The 23,121-nt window shown below is 47.2% G+C and overlaps 1 protein-coding gene across 1 annotated transcript; it reads left to right on the forward strand.

Moving 5' to 3' along the window:
* On the forward strand, window positions 16,306-20,248 carry BTG2 (BTG anti-proliferation factor 2). The gene is given in 2 exon segments (NM_001097505.2): window positions 16,306-16,558; window positions 17,825-20,248. Coding segments are annotated over 2 exon segments (489 nt in total). The 5' UTR covers window positions 16,306-16,404; the 3' UTR covers window positions 18,160-20,248.

Below are 23,121 nucleotides of genomic sequence, written 5' to 3' on the forward strand. Positions count from 1 at the left end.
AAAGGGAGTGTGCAGGGGGCCACGCTGATGAGGACTGGTGGCTGGATAGCGGCAGGAGCAGCCAAGGGTACTAGGGGGCTGAGCTGGACTAGGCTACTCACCCAGGGTGTGGCTCAGTGCCCAAGGAGAACAGTGAGGCTATGACTGGCCTAGGGGCTGCCCTGTGCCCAGGAGCAGGGGGCCTAGCCTGAGGGAGGCCTGACTGTATCCAGGTCTTTGATGACCACGGGTAAAGATAAGATAAAGCCAGTCTCTTATTTTTAAGCCAGTCAAAGAGAGGAGGGCTGTTTTTTGTTTCCAAGAACCAGCAGCGGAAGAGGAAATGGGTTGGGGGGAAGGGGGAGAGGTTAGGGGAGGGGGAGTTGGATTAGAGCTCTAGCTGGAAGGAAGTGGAAAGAGTTGTCAAAGAATTTCCCTGTTAGCCAGAATGTTTGCACTCCTCCTGGTGGGTGTGGGCTCCAGGTACTCAGAGGTTTCTCCCAACCCTGCCTAAAACTAGGCAGCCCAAAAAACTAGTCAGTCACCCTGCATAGATGCAGCTGATGGGGGGGCGGGGGTGATGGGAACAGCAGGAATCCTTGAGTCTGAGCAGTGCCAGGACTTGGCTCCCCTCCTTTGCTCTTTCTGTCCTCCTCTCTTCCCCTTCCTCCCAAAGAGCAGAGCCCGCTTCCCAAATTCTGTTAAGGCCATCACCAGAACAGACAAAAAGGAACTAGCTCTTATTTAGCTCTGAATATATACCCTTCCTAGGCTAGGCACGGTGGTCATGAAATGAAATGAAAAAGGGACATATTTCCCACACTGAGGAGTGGTCCATGAGGCAAAGGAGAGTCACAAGATGAAAGGAAAGCCATCAAGAGAGCTGTAAGCAAAATGCCCTGAAGCTATGAAAAAAAACACTTAGGAGCAGGGAGAGCAATAAGAATTGGCGCTGAGGCTGAGAAAAGAGAATTCACTAAGTGGAGAACTGGTCCATGAGGACAGTTTCAAAGACTTTTCACAAATTTTGATTCCCTTGACTTTCACAAAAGGGGAAAGCAGCCAGAAAGTATTCTCCCCATTTTAGTGATAAGGAAACTGAGGCCTGGGAGAGAGCACAGCCAGGACAGAAACACCTCTCTTTTGCTTCGGCCCTCACTGCCCTTAATCTGGGGCCAGGCTGAGATCTGAACGGAGGAGGAAATGGCAGAGGTGATGAGGTTCTAGAGGCAGAAGAAAACTGAGGGACAGGGGACCCCTAAAGTCAACCCTGGAACATCTGATGAGCCTCACTAACTTTCCATGTGAGGTCCTGGAGAGAACTTCTATTACTGCTACTGCTACTAGCAGTAATAACAGTTACCATTTATTATTTACCTTGTGCCAAATGTATATACAGATTGCAGAAGAGATTAATGCACAAAATGCTTTAGAAACATGATCCCTTTTCATCTTCAAAAGAACCAACAAGATAAATACTTTTATTTCTATTTTCCAAACAAGAAAATTGAGGTTCAGAGAGGTCAGAAAGTTGCCTGAAAACTCCTAGGGAGTGGCAGAGTTGGGATTCCCAAGGCCACACTCTTTGTCTGAGTTCTTTCTCTCCTCTTCTTGGTAAGTTTGGCTAGTGGTTTGTCAATTTTGTTTACCCTTTCAAAGAACCAGCTCTTGGTTTTACTGATTTTTTTCTATTGTTTTTTGAATTTCTATTATACTGATTTTCTCTGATATTTACCCTTCTGCTGACTCTAGGTTTTGTTTGTTCTTCTTTTTCTAATTCTTTTAGATGGTTGGTTAAGTTGTCAATTGGAGATTTTTCTTCTTTTTTGAGGAAAGCCTGTATTGCCAAGACCACACTCTTAGCCACAGTCAGCCCTGCCCAGGTGGGACACCCCGTGCTTTTATTCCTCAATACTTTTATCATCGTCCCGTCCTAGAACACTGGCCCCTGAAGAAGAAAGGCCTCTGTTCTGCATTCTTTTAAATTCCCAGGTTTAAAACCACTTTTACTCCCCACCACTCCCAACCCCCAGCCTAGCTAGGCCTCAGGGGCAAGACAAGGTTCACAGCCAAGGCAAAGTGGCCAGGTCCTAAGCAGATTCCCTGACAAGGGAGAGCCACTATCTGCCCCCCAGACCTGGGATTCCCACTCTTTGACTGGGCCCGGAGCTTGGGGTAGAGTGAGGTTTTCACCCAGGCAGTTCTCCACCAGGGGAAGTAAAGAGAGGAAGTGGGTCTAAAGTAGGGCAGGGAGAGTGGGTGGATGAGAACAGTGGGTGGGAAGGGACAGTTTGGGAGGCCCTGGGGACTTTCCCCTATGCTCCTCCCCCACACAGGGCAGCCAAGCTCCCAACACCCTCCCATCCATCCATGTCCTGTTGCCCTCACACCCTCTGCAAAGTACCCCTTCTTCCTGCGTCTTAGACCTTTTAGTACTCATTTCTCCCCTCGCCCATCCCTACCTCTCAACTCCAGGTGAGAGGAGGCAGGCTATGCACACCTGATCAAGCTGGACTCAGAAATGAGACACCCCCCTCCACCCCCCACACCCATTGGAGGCTCCCATTCATTGGAGGCTCCATGAAGAAGCCTGGTTGAAATGACAGTCCTGGGCTTCTCTGGGGATTTCTTCATTTTCTGTTTCCTGGCCTCTGCCTGGCACTAGACCCCTGACCCTCCTCTTTTAGGCTTCTTCCCCTTCAGCGCCTCGGGGCCCACCTCTTTCTGTTTGACTTGGCTAGGGAAGTGGTGGGAGACGGCTCGGTAAAAACAGAAGCCAGTCCCTTACAGCAGCGCCTCTAGTTAGACTTTCTGTGGCTCTCTGGAAGCACAAGTGCCAAGAGTCTTGTTTGTTTGTTTAACAAAGAAACGTGGAGAGATGTGATTGTTCTCAAACATCCACCAGCCAAGTTCCTCCTCTGTCTCCAACGTAAAAATACACACCATGGCTGTAACGTGAAATGCACATCCTTGACACCCGTGAGATAAAACAGCCAGCAAACACACTTGAACGTCCAAAGATAAGATCGCCCAGAATAGATACCTGCGCCCACACGGGGACAGAAAGCGATCACGCACGCGACCCCCAGTGTTGCACCCGCGTTTACACAAAGAGCGTAAAGGCGAGACAGGGGTGGCCGTCTGGGAAGGGGTTAAGCCGCGGCGGCCCCCGCCCGCCCCCTCTTCCCTCTTCCTTCCCCCACCCGCCCCCCCTTCTCTCCGCCCTCCCTTGCGTCACTTGTTTTCGTGTCACAGGGCCACCCCCTCCCCGCCTGCAGCTGACGTGGCCCTCGGCGCGTCAATACCTACGGGAAGCGATGCCCTTATATGGGCACAGACTCCGGATGGGTCCGCTGGGGCGGGAGGCAGGGCCGCCGACAGCTGCCCGACGTCCTTGGCTGGGCTCTCATCCCACAAATGATTCCCCGGCCCGGCCCGGGCAAAGGTGAGCCAGTTTGGAAAGAAGATGTGGCTTCACCTAAGAGCTGGAGAGCCCAGGTGGGCGGCCCTTCCCAGAGATTATCTCCCTGCATCCTCCCTCTTTGTATCTCTTGAAATGATCAGAGCGAGAGGGAAATGCAGGTGTCTCTTGGCCTTTAATAGATGCACTCAGATGGTCCCTTAATGTTCAGGATCCCTAAAGTCCAAGGCCAGAAGACTGTGATGCCAAGGCCAGTGTGGGTAATAGGAAGGACAGCCTTGCCTCCCCTGGGTGACCTTACAGAAGACTCATAGTTGCTTCCAGCCTGTTTCCTTACCTGTGAAGTCGAGATTTTTACCTTATGGAGTGGCTGTAAGGATCAGATGGGCATTCTACTTGTTGGTGTAAAAAGAGCTTTGTAAGCTGTGCAAAAGTATGGTGGTCGCTTGTCCCCTGGAGAAGCCTGTTCAGGCGCCCCTTCTGGGAAGGGAGCAGCGATATCCAGATGCTAACTTGGCTTCCAGAACCTGCCTGTCTGTGATCTCACTCAGCCACTCTGGGAATGCCCTTTGACCCTGTGGAAAAGCTTAAGCTTTGTAAACAAAGTCATCTGGTGTCTGCCCGCTGCTCTCCCACACTGTGATGGGCTGTTTTGAGGCCCTGCAGTGAGCAAGTGGGCAGCATGCTTGAGATGACCTTTCCAGGTAAACCAGGGAGGGAAACCAGAACTGCCAAAGTCAGTGGGTGTGCAGTCTTGTGAATGCCTTGTACAGTTCTAGACTGTCTTCTGCCCCTGCTAGTAACACCTCCAAACCCAGCTCAGAACTCCCAGCCCCAACAAGCTATTTCCTGCAGGACACCAGCTGACTGCTGGTGCCTCCATTCTAACCCCCTTCATTAGTTTGAGACTGTGTTTTTCCACAGTCATCTGCCCACATTTCTCTGTTTGCTGGCGCTTTGCGTGTGTGTCCCCTGTGGGTGTCCCTCCTCCTCCCCGAAGTTGGAGTTTCCTGAGGGCAGGAACCCTTTCTCCCAAACTCGATGAAGAAGCCCCATTCACCACCCCAGAGGTTGGGCACCAAGTCTTCCTCCTTTGATCACTTTAAGACAAGGAGGACAAAAGGTGTTCAGACCCTGGGGTGAAGTGATTGATTTATGACCCACATATAAATGGCAGTGAGGCCTGGGAGGGTCAGACAAGGCACACCTCCTCAGTACTCACCTCCCTCTCTTTCCCCACTCCCTGGCTCAGCAAGTCCCCATGGAACCCCCTCCCTGCCAAGGAGAACCGTGCTGAGTCGATGAGAAGTGGATTGCACAGTGGGCAGGCAGGTACCTTCCTTTTGGAGGTGGTTGTCCTCATTAGAGGTAATGACGGTAACACCCAAGGCCATGCTCCCAAAGGTGAACTGTGTCAGCGGAGGTCTGCTTAGGGGCTGGCTAAGATTGGTTCAAAGCTTCGTTCTCAGATCTGCTGGAAACCCTATGCCCCTCCTCAGAATATTCGAGATTCTGAGGAGGGATGGTTCTGGCTTTGAGCTCCTCTTTTTCTTAAGTCAGATCAGTTTAGGAATCTACTTGCTGATCCATGAACGCACTTGCTATGTGAGCTGTGAATTTTAGCTCTTTTTCTTACAGATTCATCCTGTTTTCTTTTGAAGAACAATTCAGCTCTTTCTGACCCCTACCTGTGCCACTCTACAACTTCAGTGAGATGGGCCCAAAGCTTCTGTGTGTTTAAGTTCTTAGGCAGAGTCCGTCCTCCTAAGCCAAGCCAGATTGGAGGTGGGTGGTTGGTGATCTTCCTAGACTTACACACGCTTTTTATATTTATTTATTTATTTATTTATTTATTTATTGTCTTTTTAGGGCTGCACCCATGGCATATGGAAGTTCCCAGGCTAGGGGTCAAATTGGAGCTGCAGCTGCTGGCCTACACCACAGCCACGGCAACACCAGACCCAAGCTACATCTGCGATCAACACCATAGCTCATGGCAACACTGGATCTTTAACCCACTGAATGAGGCCAGGGTTTGAACCTGAATCCTCATGGATACTAGTCAGGTTCATTACCACTGTGCCACCATGGGAACTCAACACACGCTTTTTAAATAAGGATGCTTACTTACGGTAGATTCTTCAAAATCCTGGGGAGCAGGAAGTTGTTCTTTTTCTAGGAGCTTACCCATTCCTACTACAGTCATCATCCATTCTGCTCAAATCTGGGGGCTCTACTTTCTCAAATCCCTCTGAAACCTATTTCAAAATATTCCACTCCCCTCAGGAGCTTTCACCTGGGACCCACCTTGCTTCCGCACATCTCTAATGCTAGAGAAATCAGCTGACAACACTGGCAGCCACCTGACTCTTTGACTCAATAGGACTCAACCCCTGGCCTCAAGGGAGTTTCCTGGGCCAAGGGGAAGGGAAAGACGCCCTGAGCCGAGGATAGAAGGAAACATGGAAAGGATGTTGATTGTTATTTTCCCAGCCAGTAACCTGACCTGATTACTCCCACTGTCATTATGGGGTCTCATTAAAGCCCAATTGAGGATCATACTAAGTGCCACTGAGAATAGCTTCAGATTCCTTGGTTCCAAGATGACAACACTGGGATTTCCACAGATTAAGGAAGAGACGAGGTGGATCTCCTGGCCCACACTTTCTTGTTACAAATAAGCAAACTGAGGCTCAGGGAGGTGACTTCCAATCTCGCTACCAGGCTCCCTCCTCTGAACCCGGTGGATCAAGTGCTTGGCCTCCCATGGCTGAGAAATCCCTAGGGCCCAGAGCCAGGAGGCTGGAGTAGGAAACTGCAGTACCCCTTCTCTAGATTCTTCCTTGTATCCCTCTTCCTTGAGTCTGTCTGTCTTTCTCCACAATCAGCCCCCACCCCAAGGGGGTTTCTGGCTGTCACAGCTGTTTTGCCAGCTTCCTGCCTGCCCCAGACACCCAACCCCAGGAGGCCCAGCCTCATTCGGGCTCTGCCAAAACAACATCTGGGGAAGTTCCAACCGTCTCAGGACCTCTGCTCTTGTTTTCTGTCTGGAGATGAAGGGGGTTTATCCTGGGAGTGAGGATGAGTAGCATTTACAGCCTGTCTGTCCTCTAAGTTTGGGAAAGAGGCAATAAATTCAGCTTCAGATCTGCTGCCGTCCCCAAGTCCATGTGTTCCCCTGTTGAGTTTCCGGCACTTTCAGTCACACCTTCTAGGACCATTGGAGAAGGCCCAGAGGGTGAAGGTGTGGGAGGTCACATTCTTGGGGGGCCTCCAGGATAATAGACTTTTAACAGACAGTTTCCATCCTTTTGCTCCTATGATACACCTAGGGAGTCACAGAAGCAAAACACATCACTGGGGACCTTTCCAGCCAAATACTGGTCTGGCCATCTGTCCACATCTCTCCCCTCCCCCATTTCCTGCTTCATCTCTTATTCACTCTCTCTCTTTCATACACCCTCAGCCATCCTGCCTTCCTTTGCTCTACTGCTACCACAGGCCCAGGCTGCCAAAGGAGGGGAGAAAACCAGGGTATTCCTCTGTGCCATGGATGCGAGGGGCTCAGTAGCTGAGAGGCACCCCTCAAGAGGGTAGCTGTCTTTGGGGGAGCAGACCCTTCCCTAGATGGCTACTGTCAGTTTCAGTTACGAGTTGGCTGAATATTTTTTTTTCTTTTTTCTTTTTAGGGCCACACCTGCAGCATATGGAAGTTCCTGGGCTAGGGGATGAATCAGAGCTGCAGCTCCAAACCCCATCTGTCTGTGACCTGCACCACTGCTCATGGCAACGCCGGATCCTTAACCCACTGAGCAAAGCCAGGGATCGAACCCGCATCCTCATGGATACTAGTCAGGTTCATAGCCTGCTGAGCCACAACAGGAACCCCACAAGTCTGGTGAATCAGTAACACTTTGCAGCACTCACTTCCAGCAGAGTGAATCTATATGAGCTAATGTAGTGCAGGATGATGTGAGGGCATGAAGAGGTGACTTTGGGGAGCACAAAGCAGGCCCACAGAGCCTGAGTCTAGGAACCTGGAGGCCTCAACCCTCCAAGCCACAGGGGCTACCTGCAGTCTCCTGGCTGCCCCCTGAGAGCAAAAGTGGCAGTTCCTGGCCCCGCCCAACATGCTGGTTCTCATGTCTAGAGGCTGAGCCTTCCCCCTGAGACTCTGGGTTCAGTTGTCTCTCAAGGCCCAGGCAAGACTACATCCTCGATGCTTCTCCTCACACTGGTCGCTGTTCGAGGGGCGGAAGCTCTCCCTCCCACACCGCTGTGGAAGGGCTCTTTGCGAATCTGACCCCCACCACCTCCCTTCCAGGCCCTCTGGGTCCAGCAAAGTTCCTCATATCCTCAACCCCGTCCATGCATTTTCTGTGCCTCCTGACCTTATCTGAAATGGCCATCCCCAAGAGTCCTCTCACAGGGAGCTTGTTCCTCTGTCACCCACCATGCCCTTCATGCTCACGTGGTGGGGCAGCATCGTCCTTGCTCTGCATTACCTCTTCCCACTGCCACTCCCCATCACCTTCTCTGAAGTTCATTTTGTTCTGCTATACCATCGTCTTTGGTCCTTCTGGTCACTCTTTCTCATTGACCCCCCAGATCTTGCTCCTGCAAAGCTCTCAGTCTTTATCTCTCCCCCAAACTCCTGCCATCACCTGAGGAAACATCAATATCTGCTTGAGCAGCTGAATTCATCCTTCCTTCTGGGCTCTCCTGACCCCATCTGATGGTATCCGGCCCTCAGCTTCCAATACCTCCTCTCCAAAACCCACGACTGTTCCTCCAGAGCCTGGCACCCAAGGGCACTCAATAAATATTCCCTAAGGGAATAAATGAGTGAGTAAAAGAATGAAGCATCTGAGTGAGTGAATAAATGAGTGAGTGAATGAATGATGGGATGTAGAAAGAAACAGAAAGAGCACTAGACTGGGTGAGATGGAGATTCTCGTAGTAATCCTGCCACTAAGTAGCTGTGTAACTTTGGCCATCTTTCCCTATCTCATGGCCTCTTTTTCCTCATCCACAATATTACAAATTTTGTGTATATGATTTCTGAAAACCCTCCTTCTCACAGTCAATATTACCAAGCTGTGGGTTATTGAGTATCTATGATAGTTAGGCATTGCACTCGACATTTTCTACATGTTACTACTCATAGACTCAATACTCATCTACTTACTACTCAACTACGCTTTTGTGAAGAACTTACTGTCCTCATTATAAAGATGAGAACGTCAAGGATAAGAGAATATAAATATTTACCTTATCATTGATAAGGTAGCAGATTCGGGATTAGAATCCAGGTTAGTCAAAAAAAGCAAGTGTGTCTGAATGTGTCTCATGTCCAATATGAAAGACACCTCCTGTTGAGAGGGACTGCTGCTTGCTCTTCTAAACTAGGCCTCCCTCTAGGGAAGGTCTCTCTGCGGTGGTGTGGGGGCTGCCTTCAGAATGCTGCCTAAGGGTAAAGGCCTCACTCCTCCCACCTGTCACATGCGCCTGCTCCCCACCAATTCAGTTCAGCCAAGAGTATGTGCCCTGTGCTGCGGCAGGGGAGGGGAACCCAGGTGGGGGATCCTTGTAGGGGATGATGGAGTTGGCACAGCTCGTGATGTCTGGGCAGACATGTCAGGTGGGTTTGGCACTCTAGTGCCCCTGAGACAGGGTATGCTGAATGGGTCCATGGCCCCCTACATCAGAATGGCCTGGGTTCTCATTACAAATATAGATGCACATACCCCACCTCAAACTACTGAATCAGAATCTGAGGGAGAGGCTGCTTAATCTGAATTTTTACCAAATCTCCCAGGTGATTTGAATCACTGTCCTAAATCCCAGGGTGTAGGGATTTGAATACCAGATAAGAGATTCTTAATTAGTGCCATAGGCAATGGGAAGCCACTGAAGTTTTTCAAAGCTGAAAAGTGACATGATTGGGGTGTTGTGCAAAGAAAATTACTCTGGCAAGTCGTCTTTGGCATGGATTGAAGTGAGGACAGACTTGAAGGCAGAATAACCAATAGGCTATGGCAATACCCTAGCAGGGACAGAAGGACTAGGGGAGCGAGGGCAATGACCATGGCAAGAGGCAAAAACCAGAAAGATGTGGCATGTGTAGACACTCTAGGCCTTGGCACCCAATTAGCTGGGGCAGGGTTAAAGATGTCTGCCTGCCTGTGAACTTGGTAACCAGAAAAATAATGGCAACGCTATTGTGAAAGAGAATGAAATCAGAAGCAGGAAAGAAGGGAGAAAAATATCTTGATTTGTTACATATTGAGACTAGAATACCAGAAAAAATATTTCAAAAATGTCCACTTCTCAACTACGAGCAAAAATTGTTGGGAGCTCAGCAGGAACGTTAGGGTTAGAAATGATTGTATGAGGTTTACTCTGTATCAGGAGATACTAATTCAAATTCCTCCAGAGTCAAGGCAGGTAATGCAAATCAGGATTAAGTATAATAATAATAATAATAAATCCCAGCATACAGTTGTGGTAAATGATAACCACCACTTGGTTTCAGCAGCAATGTAGTAGAGTCAGTGGGGACTAGGGCGAAATAAAGGACACACTCCCTGTCTTCGCGACCAGTCATTGCTAAATAGGAATGTGGAACCAATGTAAACAGATACTCTGATATTTTTAAGAGAAATTATAGGAGTTCCCTGTGACCTAGCAGTTACGGATCTGGATTGTCACTGCTGTGGCGCATGTACGATCCCTGGCCAGGGAAATTCTGCATTCCATGGGTGCAGCCAAAAAAAGAAAGAGAGGGAATTCCCATCATGGCTCAGTGGTTAACAAACCCAAGTAGTATCCGTGAGGATGTGGGTTCAATCCCTGGCCTCCATCAGTGGGTTAAGGAGCCAGTGTTGCCTTGAGCTGTGGTTTAGGTTGCAGACACTGCTCGGATCTGGCATTGCTGTGGCTGTGGCGTAGGCTGGCAGCTACAGCTCCAATTTGATTGATCCCCAGCCTAGGAACCCCATATGCTGTGGATGCATCCCTAAAAAGACAAAAAAAAAAAAAAAAGAAAGAAAGAAAGAGAAATTTTGATTCTAGGGAAGGGTTTTGATATGACACTTCCTAATAGTTAAATGTTGACAACTATTTTTTTAAATAATTAAACATTATACAGACCAAACAATACATACACATCTGTGAATGAGTCAGGTTTGCCTCCCAGGCTTCCAACTTGTGATTTCTGAGCTATACACACAGTATTCAGGATTGAGAAGAAATCCAGAGACAATGTGCTGTGAAGAACCCTGACCCTCCCAGGCTTTCAAGTTTGCCTGAGGGTCAGCCCGGTAAGGCTTAGAGAGGCCCAGCTTTTCTCAGCCACTGGGTGTCTGGTGAGCTCCCAGGTTTGGTCGTAGTGGTAGCAAGTGGAACCTGCATCTGCCATGGCTATTTCTCTTTCTTTTTCTTTTTTTTTTTTTTTTTTTTTTTTTGCCTTTTAGGGTCACTACTGTGGCATATGGAATTTCCCAAGGTAGGAGTCAAATCAGAGCTGCAGCTGCCAGCCTACACCACAGCCACAGCAACATGGGATTTGAGCCGCATCTTTGACCTACACAACAGCTCATGGTAATTCTAGATCCTTAACCCACTGAGCGAGGCCAAGGATCGAACCTGTATCCTCATAGATACCAGTCAGGTTCATAACCCACTGAGTCACAACGGGAACTCCATGCCACAGCTATTTCTGTCCATCACCTGGAAATCATGTGGGGAGCTGCTGAGGTTCTGATACTTTGCAGGTTAGATGCACTTGGGACTATCAGCCTTTACCCCCCACCCCCATGCTCAGAGGTTTATTTTCATACCTCATTGTAAAGATACCCTGTGCCTTGGAGTGTCTGAGTCCTGGCCGGAGCAGGCATCTCATTTTAGCACATCCTAGTTCCTCATTTTCCTATCAGGAAATTCTTCTATTACCTAATTGTGGTGCTTTCTTATACAGTGAAATCTTCTTTTTGCTTCTATCTTCAAAGCAAGGGGAGGAATAGGTTACTTTTTGGCTGGCTTACTCTTCTCCAGCATGTTCTCAGAAATAGTTTTTAGGGATTTGAAAATTGTTGTGACCTGGGATTAGAAAGCCTTTTTCATATTTACATTTGACCAAGGCTTCCTTCAGTCCAGATGGGTAGTTTTACACTTAACCCCAACCAACTTTGCATTATCTGTTTCTGTCCCTGTTTTCAGTTCACTTTGGGGCTGGGGGAGGGGTTAAAGACAGAAACTGTAAAAATAGCCAACATCCCCACTTTCTTACCATCTTCATTAACAGCTCCTGGGGACAATGTCAGCTTCTTCTGCCCTTGATTCTTGTTCTTGATTCTAAAGAATAACTCCCAGATTGGCTGTCCTTGAGCTGACCTTAAAGAGTACAACTTTGTGAGAAATAGGGAACTCTAACAGCTGTCCTGGACATTACCCAATGATGCTTACAAAGAATTATGAATATATGTAGCAGCATTTCCACTCTGATTAGAAAGTGAGGAAGAGGCATCTGTCTTCCTTGTGTGATGTTTCTTATCAGCTCTGGGCAGCAGAGCAAAGCTGTCACCAATGAGGCCTGCAAAGAGGAAAGGTCAAATTAGCATCTATACCAGCCACACTCAGACCTGCCAAAATGTGCTCTCCCTGCCAAAATACACATTCCACCAAAACATCCACACTTCACAAATGATAATCTTCAATATATAAGTACATAAGAATACCTGCAAACATAGGCAACTATATAACCATATTCCCTCCTATCCACAAACATCATACACAGTTAAGTATGTACATTCAAATATATATATGGTGTGTGTGTATATATATATGTTTATATGTATATACTCTACCTTCCTGCTCACACTGATACACACATACACACACACATGCACACTCACACGCAGACCCACTAAAACTACATACTGCACAGTGTAGGAGGGAGCTGATGTCATTTTCCTAGAATATCACAACCCAACCTCTGCCAGCAGATGAGCTTTACTCAACCTTAGGTTTCTCCATGTGGTCAGGAAACTGAGAGGTAACCTTGACAACCAAGCCAGGTTCCTGAAGACCCACCAGGATGCTGGGAAATACTAGTCACATACAACGGTCTGGTTGTTCCTGACTGGGGAGGGGAGAGCAAGGTGTGTGTGATGAACCCACAGACAAGGCCAGAGCTGATGAGGCCTGAGGAGGGGAACCAAGTTCTAGGTGGGGATTTGGTCTCAGGAGGACAGTTTGGGGTGCTGTGGGTCATCTACACAGGTAGATGATGCAAGTAGGTGAGATGGGCAAGGGAAGCCAGTGAACTGGGGTCACATGGCACCAAAGAAGTTTTTAGTCCAGTTGAGGCATAAACTGGCATCCACTCCCACCACCACCACCCCCTGCCCATTTGGCAATCGATGGAGTCACAGATCAACACAGAGTGTTAGGGCCTTTAATGTTCAAAATTCAATTCAAGGCCCTTGTGGGGAGGGGAAGAGATGAGTAAGGATGCAGAGGAGCAGAAAGAAGAGGAGAAGAGGAAGGGAGGGACCTACTGTCTTTATCCTGATGCTCAAACTACACCTTGACTATGCCAAGAAAAGGGAGACAGCAGGCAACACACAAAGGGAAGAAGATGTGAAACCTGAACTTTTGAGCGTCTAAGGATCCTGGTCCTAGCAATTTAAAGGTAGTGTCAGAAAATTTCAATTTGGTTTATTATAATGTATTTGGACTGTAAAGAAACTGATTAAGAACCTAAATCCTGAGTTGGGTACAATTACACTGTAGAGTGACCTCAGAACTTTGAATGTTGGATAAATTCAACTTTCTCTCCCTAGGCTTGAATGTAGAAAGAAAAAGGATGAGAACAAATGTAAAGTGCTTTCTGGCTCTTATCAATGTTCTATACAAAGTTTACAAACTAATCACCAATGATGAGACTAATAAGACACTTCCTGGGTAATGGGAGTGTGTGGAGGGTAAGACTTCTGTGCTTCTGTCCCCCAAATAAAGACTGTTTCCCCCTAGTTCATTACATCATCATCTAGAATAACAGCTCTGTGGGACCAGGAAGGACCAGAGGCCATTGTAACAATACCACAGAGACTCCATGGTCTAAAGAAAAAGATATGATGTTTGAAGTCCGCAGTTCTGGCCCTATTGAGAACAAGCAGTGTGACCTAGGGAGTTATTTCTTATCACAAAAACCTACAAAAGGACAGAGTTCTATCTCTTAAGATTAAAAAAAAAAACCAAAAAACAAAAAACAAGTGATAGTCCTTGACAAGACTTTTGCATCAATGATGGACTAAAGCAAGGCCTGGAACACCAGACCCCTGTCATCCGCACATCCAGGAATTGATTAATTATTTTCAGATTTCAATGTTAAACCACCCTGTACACCTGTCTATACCCTGACCTATTCCCCTGAGCTCCTCGTTGGTTAACTTTGGTCAATTCTCCTTTGTTGATACCTGGTCTCTTTGTTTGATGCGTTCTAGGTTATCTTGTTTCCAGTACTAACCAGTTTCCTGTAATGCACTGTTTCCCTATCAATGAGCAGGTGTAAGAGTTTCCTCTGGCCTTAGCCAGCTTTGGGGAGGAGCCAGGGAAGAGGTCACCTGAGAGATGTGTTCAATGCCAAAATACTATTAATTCAGGCCATTTTGATGAGCTATGTGAAGCAATGGAGCAGAATATTTGAAACCTGAGCTGTTCTGGAAACGTAGGCCATATGAGCATAGTAAACTGTTTTCAAGCAGCCTGCAAACAAGATGTCAACCTCTAAAAATATCACTGACAAAATCAAACAGTAGATTACAGATGCCAAATGAATGCCATGGATAACATTAATTCTGTAGTGAGAGAATGGTCAGCACAGTTTTTCAAGGTGGAGGGCCGAGATTAAGCTGTGCCTTCAGGAGTATAAGGGATGGTGAAAGATGGGAAGGAGATGGTGATGTGTGCAGGAGGTAATGGCATGAGCTTTGGTGCAGCACAGCCGGGACATTTCAGGCATACAAGGAATGGGGACCATATTTCCAGGCCAGACAGGGATCATGGGCAAAATGCTGAAGGCTCTGAGATGCTTAGAGAAGACTGAAGAGAATGACTGGGGAGCACAAAGTGTCAGAAACCTAAAAAGGTAGAATGGGGCCAAATTATGAAAGGACTTAACTATTAGGCAATAGAGTCCAGATTTAATGCAGTAGACAAATGGAGGGTGTCTCAGAATGATCTGAGCCAAAAGAAGAGCAAGTAAATACAGACCTTTAGGAAGGGGAGTCTATTAACAGTGAGAAGGATGATTGGGGGATAGGATTTGAAAGAGTCCACTGCAATCATCCAGATCAAGAAGCAACAAGTTTTGGGACTGGATCTGAGGAGCAAAATCCAAGGTGAAGCCAAGAGTAGTCTGAGTTTTCTGGGTGGAGTGCCTGGAGAAATGATGGTATCTCTGATAGAAATGGAGATCTGGAAGAGAGCTGGCCTTGGAGAAGACAGTGGACTTAGACTGACATTAATGTGGTAGCTGGACTTTCAAGGGGAGAGACAGAGCAGGTGGTAGGAGGGGCAGAATGAAAGAACAGATGGACAGACTATATGTGTAGGAAAGTCAATTTTCAAAAGTAAATGTCAAAATGGACATGGGTAGGATTGCTCTGAGGAAAGAAAGTGGAGAGATTAGGTGGGGAAGAGGAGTGAGTGGGCATAGTGAGAGAACAGGGAGGAGGAACGGATCCAGGGCAGAGAGGGCCAGGGAAGGAAGCAGAGAAGCCTGGGGTAAGGAAAAGGATGGGAGACTGCCTCCAGATAAAGGTGGTCAGTAGGGCCCAGAGTTCAAGGAAAACAAGAATTTACAGAGGCCATTGAGTTTGATTCATTTAACATATTTTTTCCACTTTTATTTTCTTGGCCAGCCCAAGGCATATGGAGTTCCCCAGCCAACTGCACTTGTGACCTAAGCAGGTGAGTCAGATCCATAACCCACTGTGCCAGGCAGGGGATAGAACCTGCATCTCAGCACTCCCAAGAGGCCACAGATCCCACTGCGCCACAGCGGGACTCCTCATTTAACATATATTATGGGCGCCTAGGTATGCCAGACCCCGGGGTACAGGTTAGGAGTTATCCCTATTCAACAGATCTCTAGGTGTGCCAGTGATGGTGCCAGTTTGAGCCTGGTCCCCGGTGTGAAAAAGGAAAACCTAAAAATCTTGCACCACTCCTTCCAGCCCTACCCACCCAAGACTAGGTGAAACGCGGATGTTTCTACGCAAGAGAGAAGGCTGTAGAGGAAGAGCAGAACTTGAAGAAATTGATATTACTGTGGAAATAAACAGAAGACTCAGTACTCATTTCCAGAGAACCTAGAGGACCCATTCTGACTAGTTAACAAAGCGGCAGCAAAGCGGTAAAATAGTGACAAAGCGTCTGGGTGAGTCGTTCTAACAGTGTGTGGTTGAAAATGTGGGCATCAGAAAAGGGGTGGGGAAGGTGATGTCAGCGAAGGCTTCTTGGAGGAGGTGGCCTTTAATCTGTCCTGAAGTATAGGAGAAGCGGAGAGGTCGAGGCATTCCCAGTTTGAAGTGTCCTTCTCCTTCGGCCCCTCCCCGGTTCCCCTCTCCCGGCTAGCACCCAGGCTCAGGTTCCCAGCACTGACGTCAGCTGTTGATGACCTCAGCTCCGTGGCAGCGGCGCTGGGGGTAGGGGCGGCGCCGAGACTGAGGGCGCGCGGGGTGGGGAGGGGGAAGAAGGGAGCGGAGCGGAGTGGGCGGGGCGAACTCGGGGCTCCGCCCCTATCCGCTGGCGACGGCCAATGGGCTCCGCCGCAGGTTCCCCCTCCTCTCGAAATAGTATGAAAGGCACCTCTCGGGTAAAGTTTGGGCAGAGCCGGAGAGGCAGCCGAGCTACCCTAGGCTTTCAAGCTCGCACGTCCCACCGGAGCCTCTCACTGATTCCCCGCCGCCACCACCGTTCCCTGAGCCGCGAAAGACATGAGCCAGGCCCGCTGGACCGGGAAGAGAACAGATATGCTCCCGGAGATCGCTGCCGCTGTAGGTTTCCTCTCCAGCCTCCTCAGGACCCGGGGCTGCGTGAGCGAGCAGCGACTCAAGGTTTTCAGCGGGGCTCTCCAGGAGGCACTGACAGGTGAGCACTTGAAGAGGGTCCTGGCGCCAGGCGAACCCTGCCACCGGAACTCGGCCCCCCTCCCTGCCTGAGGCATCTTTCCTCCCAACCTGCGGTAGAGTTCCCCACTCCAGCAGCTCCGGGAATCTGTTTCCCTCCATCTCCCCAGGCGGTTCTCAGTATCTACCCTTATTCCCTTGGGTCAGGTCTCCCCTCTCTGGCCCCGCTCTCGGGTCGGGTCCCGGTCCTTGGAGGTTCTGGTTGGGCGTGCCCCTCCACGCTGTAGCGGGCACAAACCGTAGTCTGAGTGCGATACCAAGTTCCTGGCTTATGTCGAGGAAGAGGAGTACCTGCTGGTCTGAGTGAGGGCTCATTTCTTTCACTGGACCCCGAGACCCGTAAGGGACGCTGTAGGTGGCAAAGCCGGGCGGTCCGAGGGGTCCTTATGGAACTAGAAGGAGCAACTGAACCTTCTCAACGACCTGGAGTCCCAGCCGTGGTCCTTCCAGTGGTGCGGGGCTGCACTGTGCCTGGGTCTGTTGTTGACTCACTCCAAGTTGGAATCCGGGCCCCCTTTGTGTTCTCTGGCCCCCCCTTAGCCATCTGCCATCAATTATGGTACCAAGGGAGACTTGGCGTGTGTTGGGGCTGGGGGCTGTGAGGCGGCTTGAGACGCAGGAGGCTGACAAGAGATAAGCAGCCGCTGGCTGGGGAGAGACCTATCTCCCAGCTGTTTCTAGCAGGTTGGCCTGTGGTCTTGGGCAGCGATAGCCATCTCCCGTCGTGCCCACACAGATCCTGCCTTCTAAGGAACAGCCTATGTCTCCTTAAAACATCCTAGTTTTGCCTCTCTTAGCCACTGCTGCTGGTCCCTTACTTTTCAAGGAGGCAGGGGGGCCGCTGAGGCACACGGTGGGTCCAGCAGTAAGGGCAGCCTTCTTGGGCTGAAACTTCAGCTCATAGGTCTCCAGAGGCCTTGCCTGGACATGCCAGCCCGTCACACCCCTCCTCCTTAAACCGGGGATGTGCCAAAGACAATATACTGGCTACACCCTTCCAATACACATACACCCCTGTCCTGGAGGAGGGGTCTTTCCAGATTCCCTAATTTTTCTTTTTTCCTGCTACAGCATCAGGAGGGTCCTGAAACTCATGAGAAACCATGTTGCTTACTTAGAATTACTACGTCCCTTCCTCTCCTCTTCCTTCACCCCTACCCTCCTTGTGGTAGCATCCATGGCCCGGCTGCTCTAACCAGGGTATATCCCCCTTGTTCTGTCTCCACAGAGCACTACAAACACCACTGGTTTCCTGAAAAGCCATCCAAGGGCTCTGGCTACCGCTGCATTCGCATCAACCACAAAATGGACCCCATCATCAGTAAAGTGGCTAGCCAGATTGGACTCAGTCAGCCCCAGCTGCACCAGCTGCTGCCCAGCGAGCTGACCCTGTGGGTGGACCCCTATGAAGTGTCCTATCGCATCGGGGAGGATGGCTCCATCTGTGTCCTGTACGAGGAGGCCCCGGTGGCCACCTCCTATGGGCTCCTCACCTGCAAGAACCAAATGATGCTGGGCAGGAGCAGCCCCTCGAAGAACTACGTCATGGCGGTCTCCAGTTAGATCCCCTGTGGCCCCCACCTGGCACTCTACTGTACTCATTCTGCCTGCCGTGACAACAGGCCATTGCATACCTCAACCTGGGGAACTGTATTTTAAATGAAGAGCTATTTATATATATATTATTTTTTTTTTTAAGAAAAGAGGAGAAAAAAAAAAAAACCAAAAGATTTTTTTTAAGAAAAAAATCCTTAAAGGGAGCTGCTTGGAAGTGGCCTCCCCAGGTGCCTTTGGAGAGAATCGTTGTGCGCTTGAGTCTGGGAGCCAGTGTCTGCCTATGGGAGGGGGGAAAGTTCAGGGGGCGGGTCTGGTCAAGGTGATGGGGGAGAGGCTTGGCTAGCACCCCAGGAAGTTGTGAGAAGGAGCAAGCAAGGTTAGCAACTGTGAATGAGAGAGGTCAGGATCTGTCCTGGATGGAGAAGAGAGGCTGAGTTCTAACCTCTCCCTCTTCTAACCAGGACACCTGCATCCCCAGCCCCTCTCTTACTCAGGGGCATTCAAACCTGGACTTAAATTATGCTATATTGCCTAATCTTTCTCTTTTATTTTTCTAATGAGATCCTAGGCAGAGAGTGAAAAAGCCTCTCTTGATTCCTTCTGTCCTGAACAGTTTTTCTTAAAATCATGACTTATTTCTAATTCTATTCTCAGGGGCCTATGGATGTTGCTACCCACCAAGAATATAAAGCTTTTTGTTTGGGGGTTCAGGGGAGTGAGGCAGGGGTTGCAGGTTATTGGAGTTGGGACAGAAGGGTACTCTGCACGAAATCTTTGCCTTGCTATGTGCTGCTCTATGTGTATATGTGGTAATTTTTTTTTTTTTTTTTTTTTTGGAACTACGTGAAAGTCCTGGCGATGCTACCATTATCCCTTGGAGAGGTGGCTCAAAAGTTACAGGGAACTCCACATCCTTGATTACTGCCTTCTTTTTAAAAGCACAACACTCCTCTCTAACTCTCCCTGCTCCTCTCCCCTCCTGGTTGGGTCATGCAGTTACCCTGTTTTCTAGGACAAAAGTTCTCAGTCACTGTGCAATATGGCCTCTTGGGTCCCAGGAGGGTCTGGAGGAGAACTGGCTCTTACAACCTTCTGGTGCCTTGGCAGGCTTAGGGAACCATCTCTCCCTCTGTCCTTGGGACTATGGCTGGATCCTCAGCCTTGCAGTATTCCTTGGCCGAATGGGAGAATGCCCCAAGTTCTGCAGGACTACTTGGTATTTTTGTAGGGCTGACACTAAAAGCCAAACCTTGGGCATTGTTTTTTTCTTCCCCGTGCTCAGAGCACCTGTGGGAGATGTTGCCATCTCTCAGTACAATCCAAATTTGTCTGTAGACTTGTGCAATATTTACTGTTTTGGGTTGCAGAAAAATGCAAAACTACACTGGGAAGAAATCCTCTTCCTTCAGGTTTTCAGTGGTATTAGTGAGGGGTCCTCAGAAGGCCTTGAGTATCGCAAACCCAAGACCATCTCAAGAAGGATGGAGCTAGAACATCTGGTCAACCTGGCTACCCTCCTGCCATTGCCCCTTGTGGAGAAAACTTCCTCCCCACTGCCAGTCCCCTTTCCTGGATTTCTTAACTACTCAGTTCTGATTCAAAGGTGCTATTTACCAAACACTTTCCCTACCCATTCCTGCCAGTTCTGCCTCTTCAACGTTCCAGATCCCCAGCTACCATCCCAGCCCCTGTTTCCAGTCTTTATTGCTTTAAAGGTAACTTTGGGCCCACAGACCCAAGAGCTAATTTTCTGGCCTGTGGGTTGAAACAAAGCTGTGAATCACTGCAGATTATGTTGTTGCATCTTGTTGGCAAACAGGCCCCTGCCTTTTTATAAGCAGCCTCATAGTCTCATGCTTAATCTTTTCTCTCTTCTTTTTGATGTTCACTTTAAAATCAACAAAACACCCAGAGCTGGACTGTTGAGCAGGCCTGTCTCTCCTATTAAGTAAAAATAAATAATAGTAGTTTGTAAGCTATTCTGATAGAAAAGACAAAGGTTACTAATTGTATAATAGTGTTTTATATGGAAGAATGTACAGGTTTATGGACAAATGTACACCTTTTTTTGTTACTTTAATAAAAATCTAGCAGATGAAGTTGTGTGGTATAGAGAAGGTAAATTTTCCAAATCAATTTGCATTTCTCTCCTTTGTGTCTTATAATATTTCTCTTCAGTTGCATTCAGAAGACCTATAGCACATGGCTGATAGAAAAATCCATTTAAATGGGGGCGCCATTTCCAGGCATCCTCTCTTTCCTTGGAAATAGCTCCTTCTTTCCTTTAACGCATACCTGCAAAGATGCTAGATGGGCCAGTGGTCCAGTCTGAGCATTCTTTAGTCTAGCCAGGGCTCATCTTATGCATCCTGTTCTTTTTTTTTTTTTTTTTTTTTTTTACAAACTGGAAATCTTTTATTTGAAAAACATATGGCAGAAAAATCATCAACCTTCTTAATATAAAATAAGCAATTATACATCCATAAAACAATTTTTATACATATTTAACAACTGCAGCCTCATTCATAATTAAAGATACAGTTAAATATTATTTTTACTCATCAGGTTGACAGAGATTAATAGTAATAATAGTTATTAAAATGATCTTGCTTCCTACATTCTACTATCCTTATTTTACTTTATTTTATTTTTTGTTATTTTTTATTTTAAATGATTTTTATTTTTTTCCATTATAGCCGGTTTACAGTGTTCTGTCAATTTTCTACTGAACAGCAAGGTCACCCAGTCACACATACATATATACATTTTTTTTCACATTATTATTGTCCATCATAAGTGACTAGATGTAGTTCCCAGTGCCATACAGCAGGATCTCATTCCTTATCCATTCGAGAGGCAATAGTTTGCATCTATTAACCCCAAATTCCCAGTCCATTCCACTCCCTCCCCCTCCCCCTTGGCAACCACAAGTCTGTTCTCCAAGACCATTTTTTTCTTTTCTGTGGAAACGTTCATTTGTGCCATATATTAGATTCTAAATATAAGTAATATCATATGGTATTTGTCTTTCTTTTTCTGATGTAACTTCACTTAGTAGGAGAGTTCCTAGTTCCATCCATGTTGCTGTAAATGGCATTATTTTGTCCTTTTTATGGCTGAGTAGTTTTCCATTGTGTATATATACCACATCTTCTTAATCCATTCATCTGTCAGTGGACATTTAGGTTGTTTCTGTGTCTTGGCTCTTGTGAATAGTGTTGCAATGAACATACGGGTGCATGTGCTATTTTCAAGAAAAGTTTTGTTCAGATATATGCCCAAGAGTGGGATTGCTAGGTAATATGGTAGTTCTATATTTAGTTTTCTGAGGTAACTCCATACTGTTTTCATAGTGGTTATACCAATTTACATTCCCAACAACAGTGTAGGTTCCCTTTTCTCCACAACCTCTCCAGCATTTGTTATTTGTGGACCATCCTCATTTTATAGGTGAGAAAACTGTGTGATCACCTTAACATCACAGAGCTAGGAAGTAGTAGAATTGTCATTTTTAAAACATTTTTTCTCCTATTTATTCTTTAAAAATTTAATTGGAATATAATTGACTTACAAAGTTGCATTAGTTTCAGGTGTACAGCAAAGTAAATCATATATATATATATATATATATATATATACACACACACACATATATATATATACACACACATATATATATATATACACACACACATATATATATATATACACATATATATATATATATATATCCATTCATTTTCAGATTATTTTTCCCACATAGGTTATTACACAGTATTGAGTAGATGTCCCTGTGCTATATACGTAACAAGACCTTGATACCTAGCTATTTTATATACAGTATTATGTGTATGTCAATCCCAACCCCCAAATTTATCCCTCCCCTCTGGTAACCATAAGTTTGGTTTTGAAATCTTTGAAGCTACTTCTGTTTTGTAAGTCCTTTTGTACCATTTTTTTCCTTTTATCTGTCTTTTTGTCTTTTCTAGGGCCACACCCACAGCACATGGAGGTTCCCAGGCCAGGGGTCTAATTGGAGCTGTAGCCGCTGGCCTACACCAGAGCCACAGCAACTCGGGATCCAAGCCGTGTCTATGACCTACGCCACAGCTCCCAGCAATGCCAGATCCTTAACCCACTGAGTGAGGCCAGGGATTGAACCCAAAACCTCATGGCTCCTAGTCGGATTCGTTAACTGCTGAGCCATGACAGGAACTCCTGTATCATTTTTTTAATTCAATTCCACATATTAGTTATATGATATTTGTCCTTCTCTGTCTGACTTAACTTAGTATGATAATTTCTAGCTCCATCCACATTGCTACTGCAATGGCATTATTTCATTCTTTTTTATGGCTGAGTAGTATTCCATTGTATATATGTACCACATCTTTATCATTCCTCTGTTAGTGGATATTTAGCTTGCTTCCTTTTCTTGGCTATTGCAAATAGTACTACAATGAATATTGAGGTACAGTTATATTTTCAAATTAGGGTTTCCTCCACATATATGCCCAGTTATGGGAATGCTAGATCATATGGTAGTTCTATATTTAGTTTTCTAAGGAACCTCCATAATGTTCTCCACAGTGGTTGCATCAGCTTATATTCCCAACAATAGGTATGAGAGTTCCCTTGTCTCCACACTCTCTCCAGTTAATGCATCCTGTTCTTGTTCCACCTTACTCACTCACTCATTCAGCAAGTATTTATTGTCAGTAAGTGCTAGGCACTGAAAATATTAAAAATTGCTAAGGGAGTTCCCGTCATGGCTCAGTGGTTGACGAATCCGACTAGGAACCATGAGGTTGTGGGTTAGATCCCTGCCCTTGCTCAGTGGGTTAATGATCTGGCATTGCCCTGAGCTGTGGTGTAGGTCGCAGACGCGGCTCGGATCCCACGTTGCTGTGGCTCTGGCATAGGCCGGCAGCTACAGCTCCGATTTCACCCCTAGCCTGGGAACCTCCA

Source organism: Sus scrofa, chromosome 9 (genome assembly GCF_000003025.6).
Source record: "Sus scrofa isolate TJ Tabasco breed Duroc chromosome 9, Sscrofa11.1, whole genome shotgun sequence".
In the NCBI taxonomy this organism is placed as follows: Eukaryota; Metazoa; Chordata; class Mammalia; order Artiodactyla; family Suidae; genus Sus; species Sus scrofa.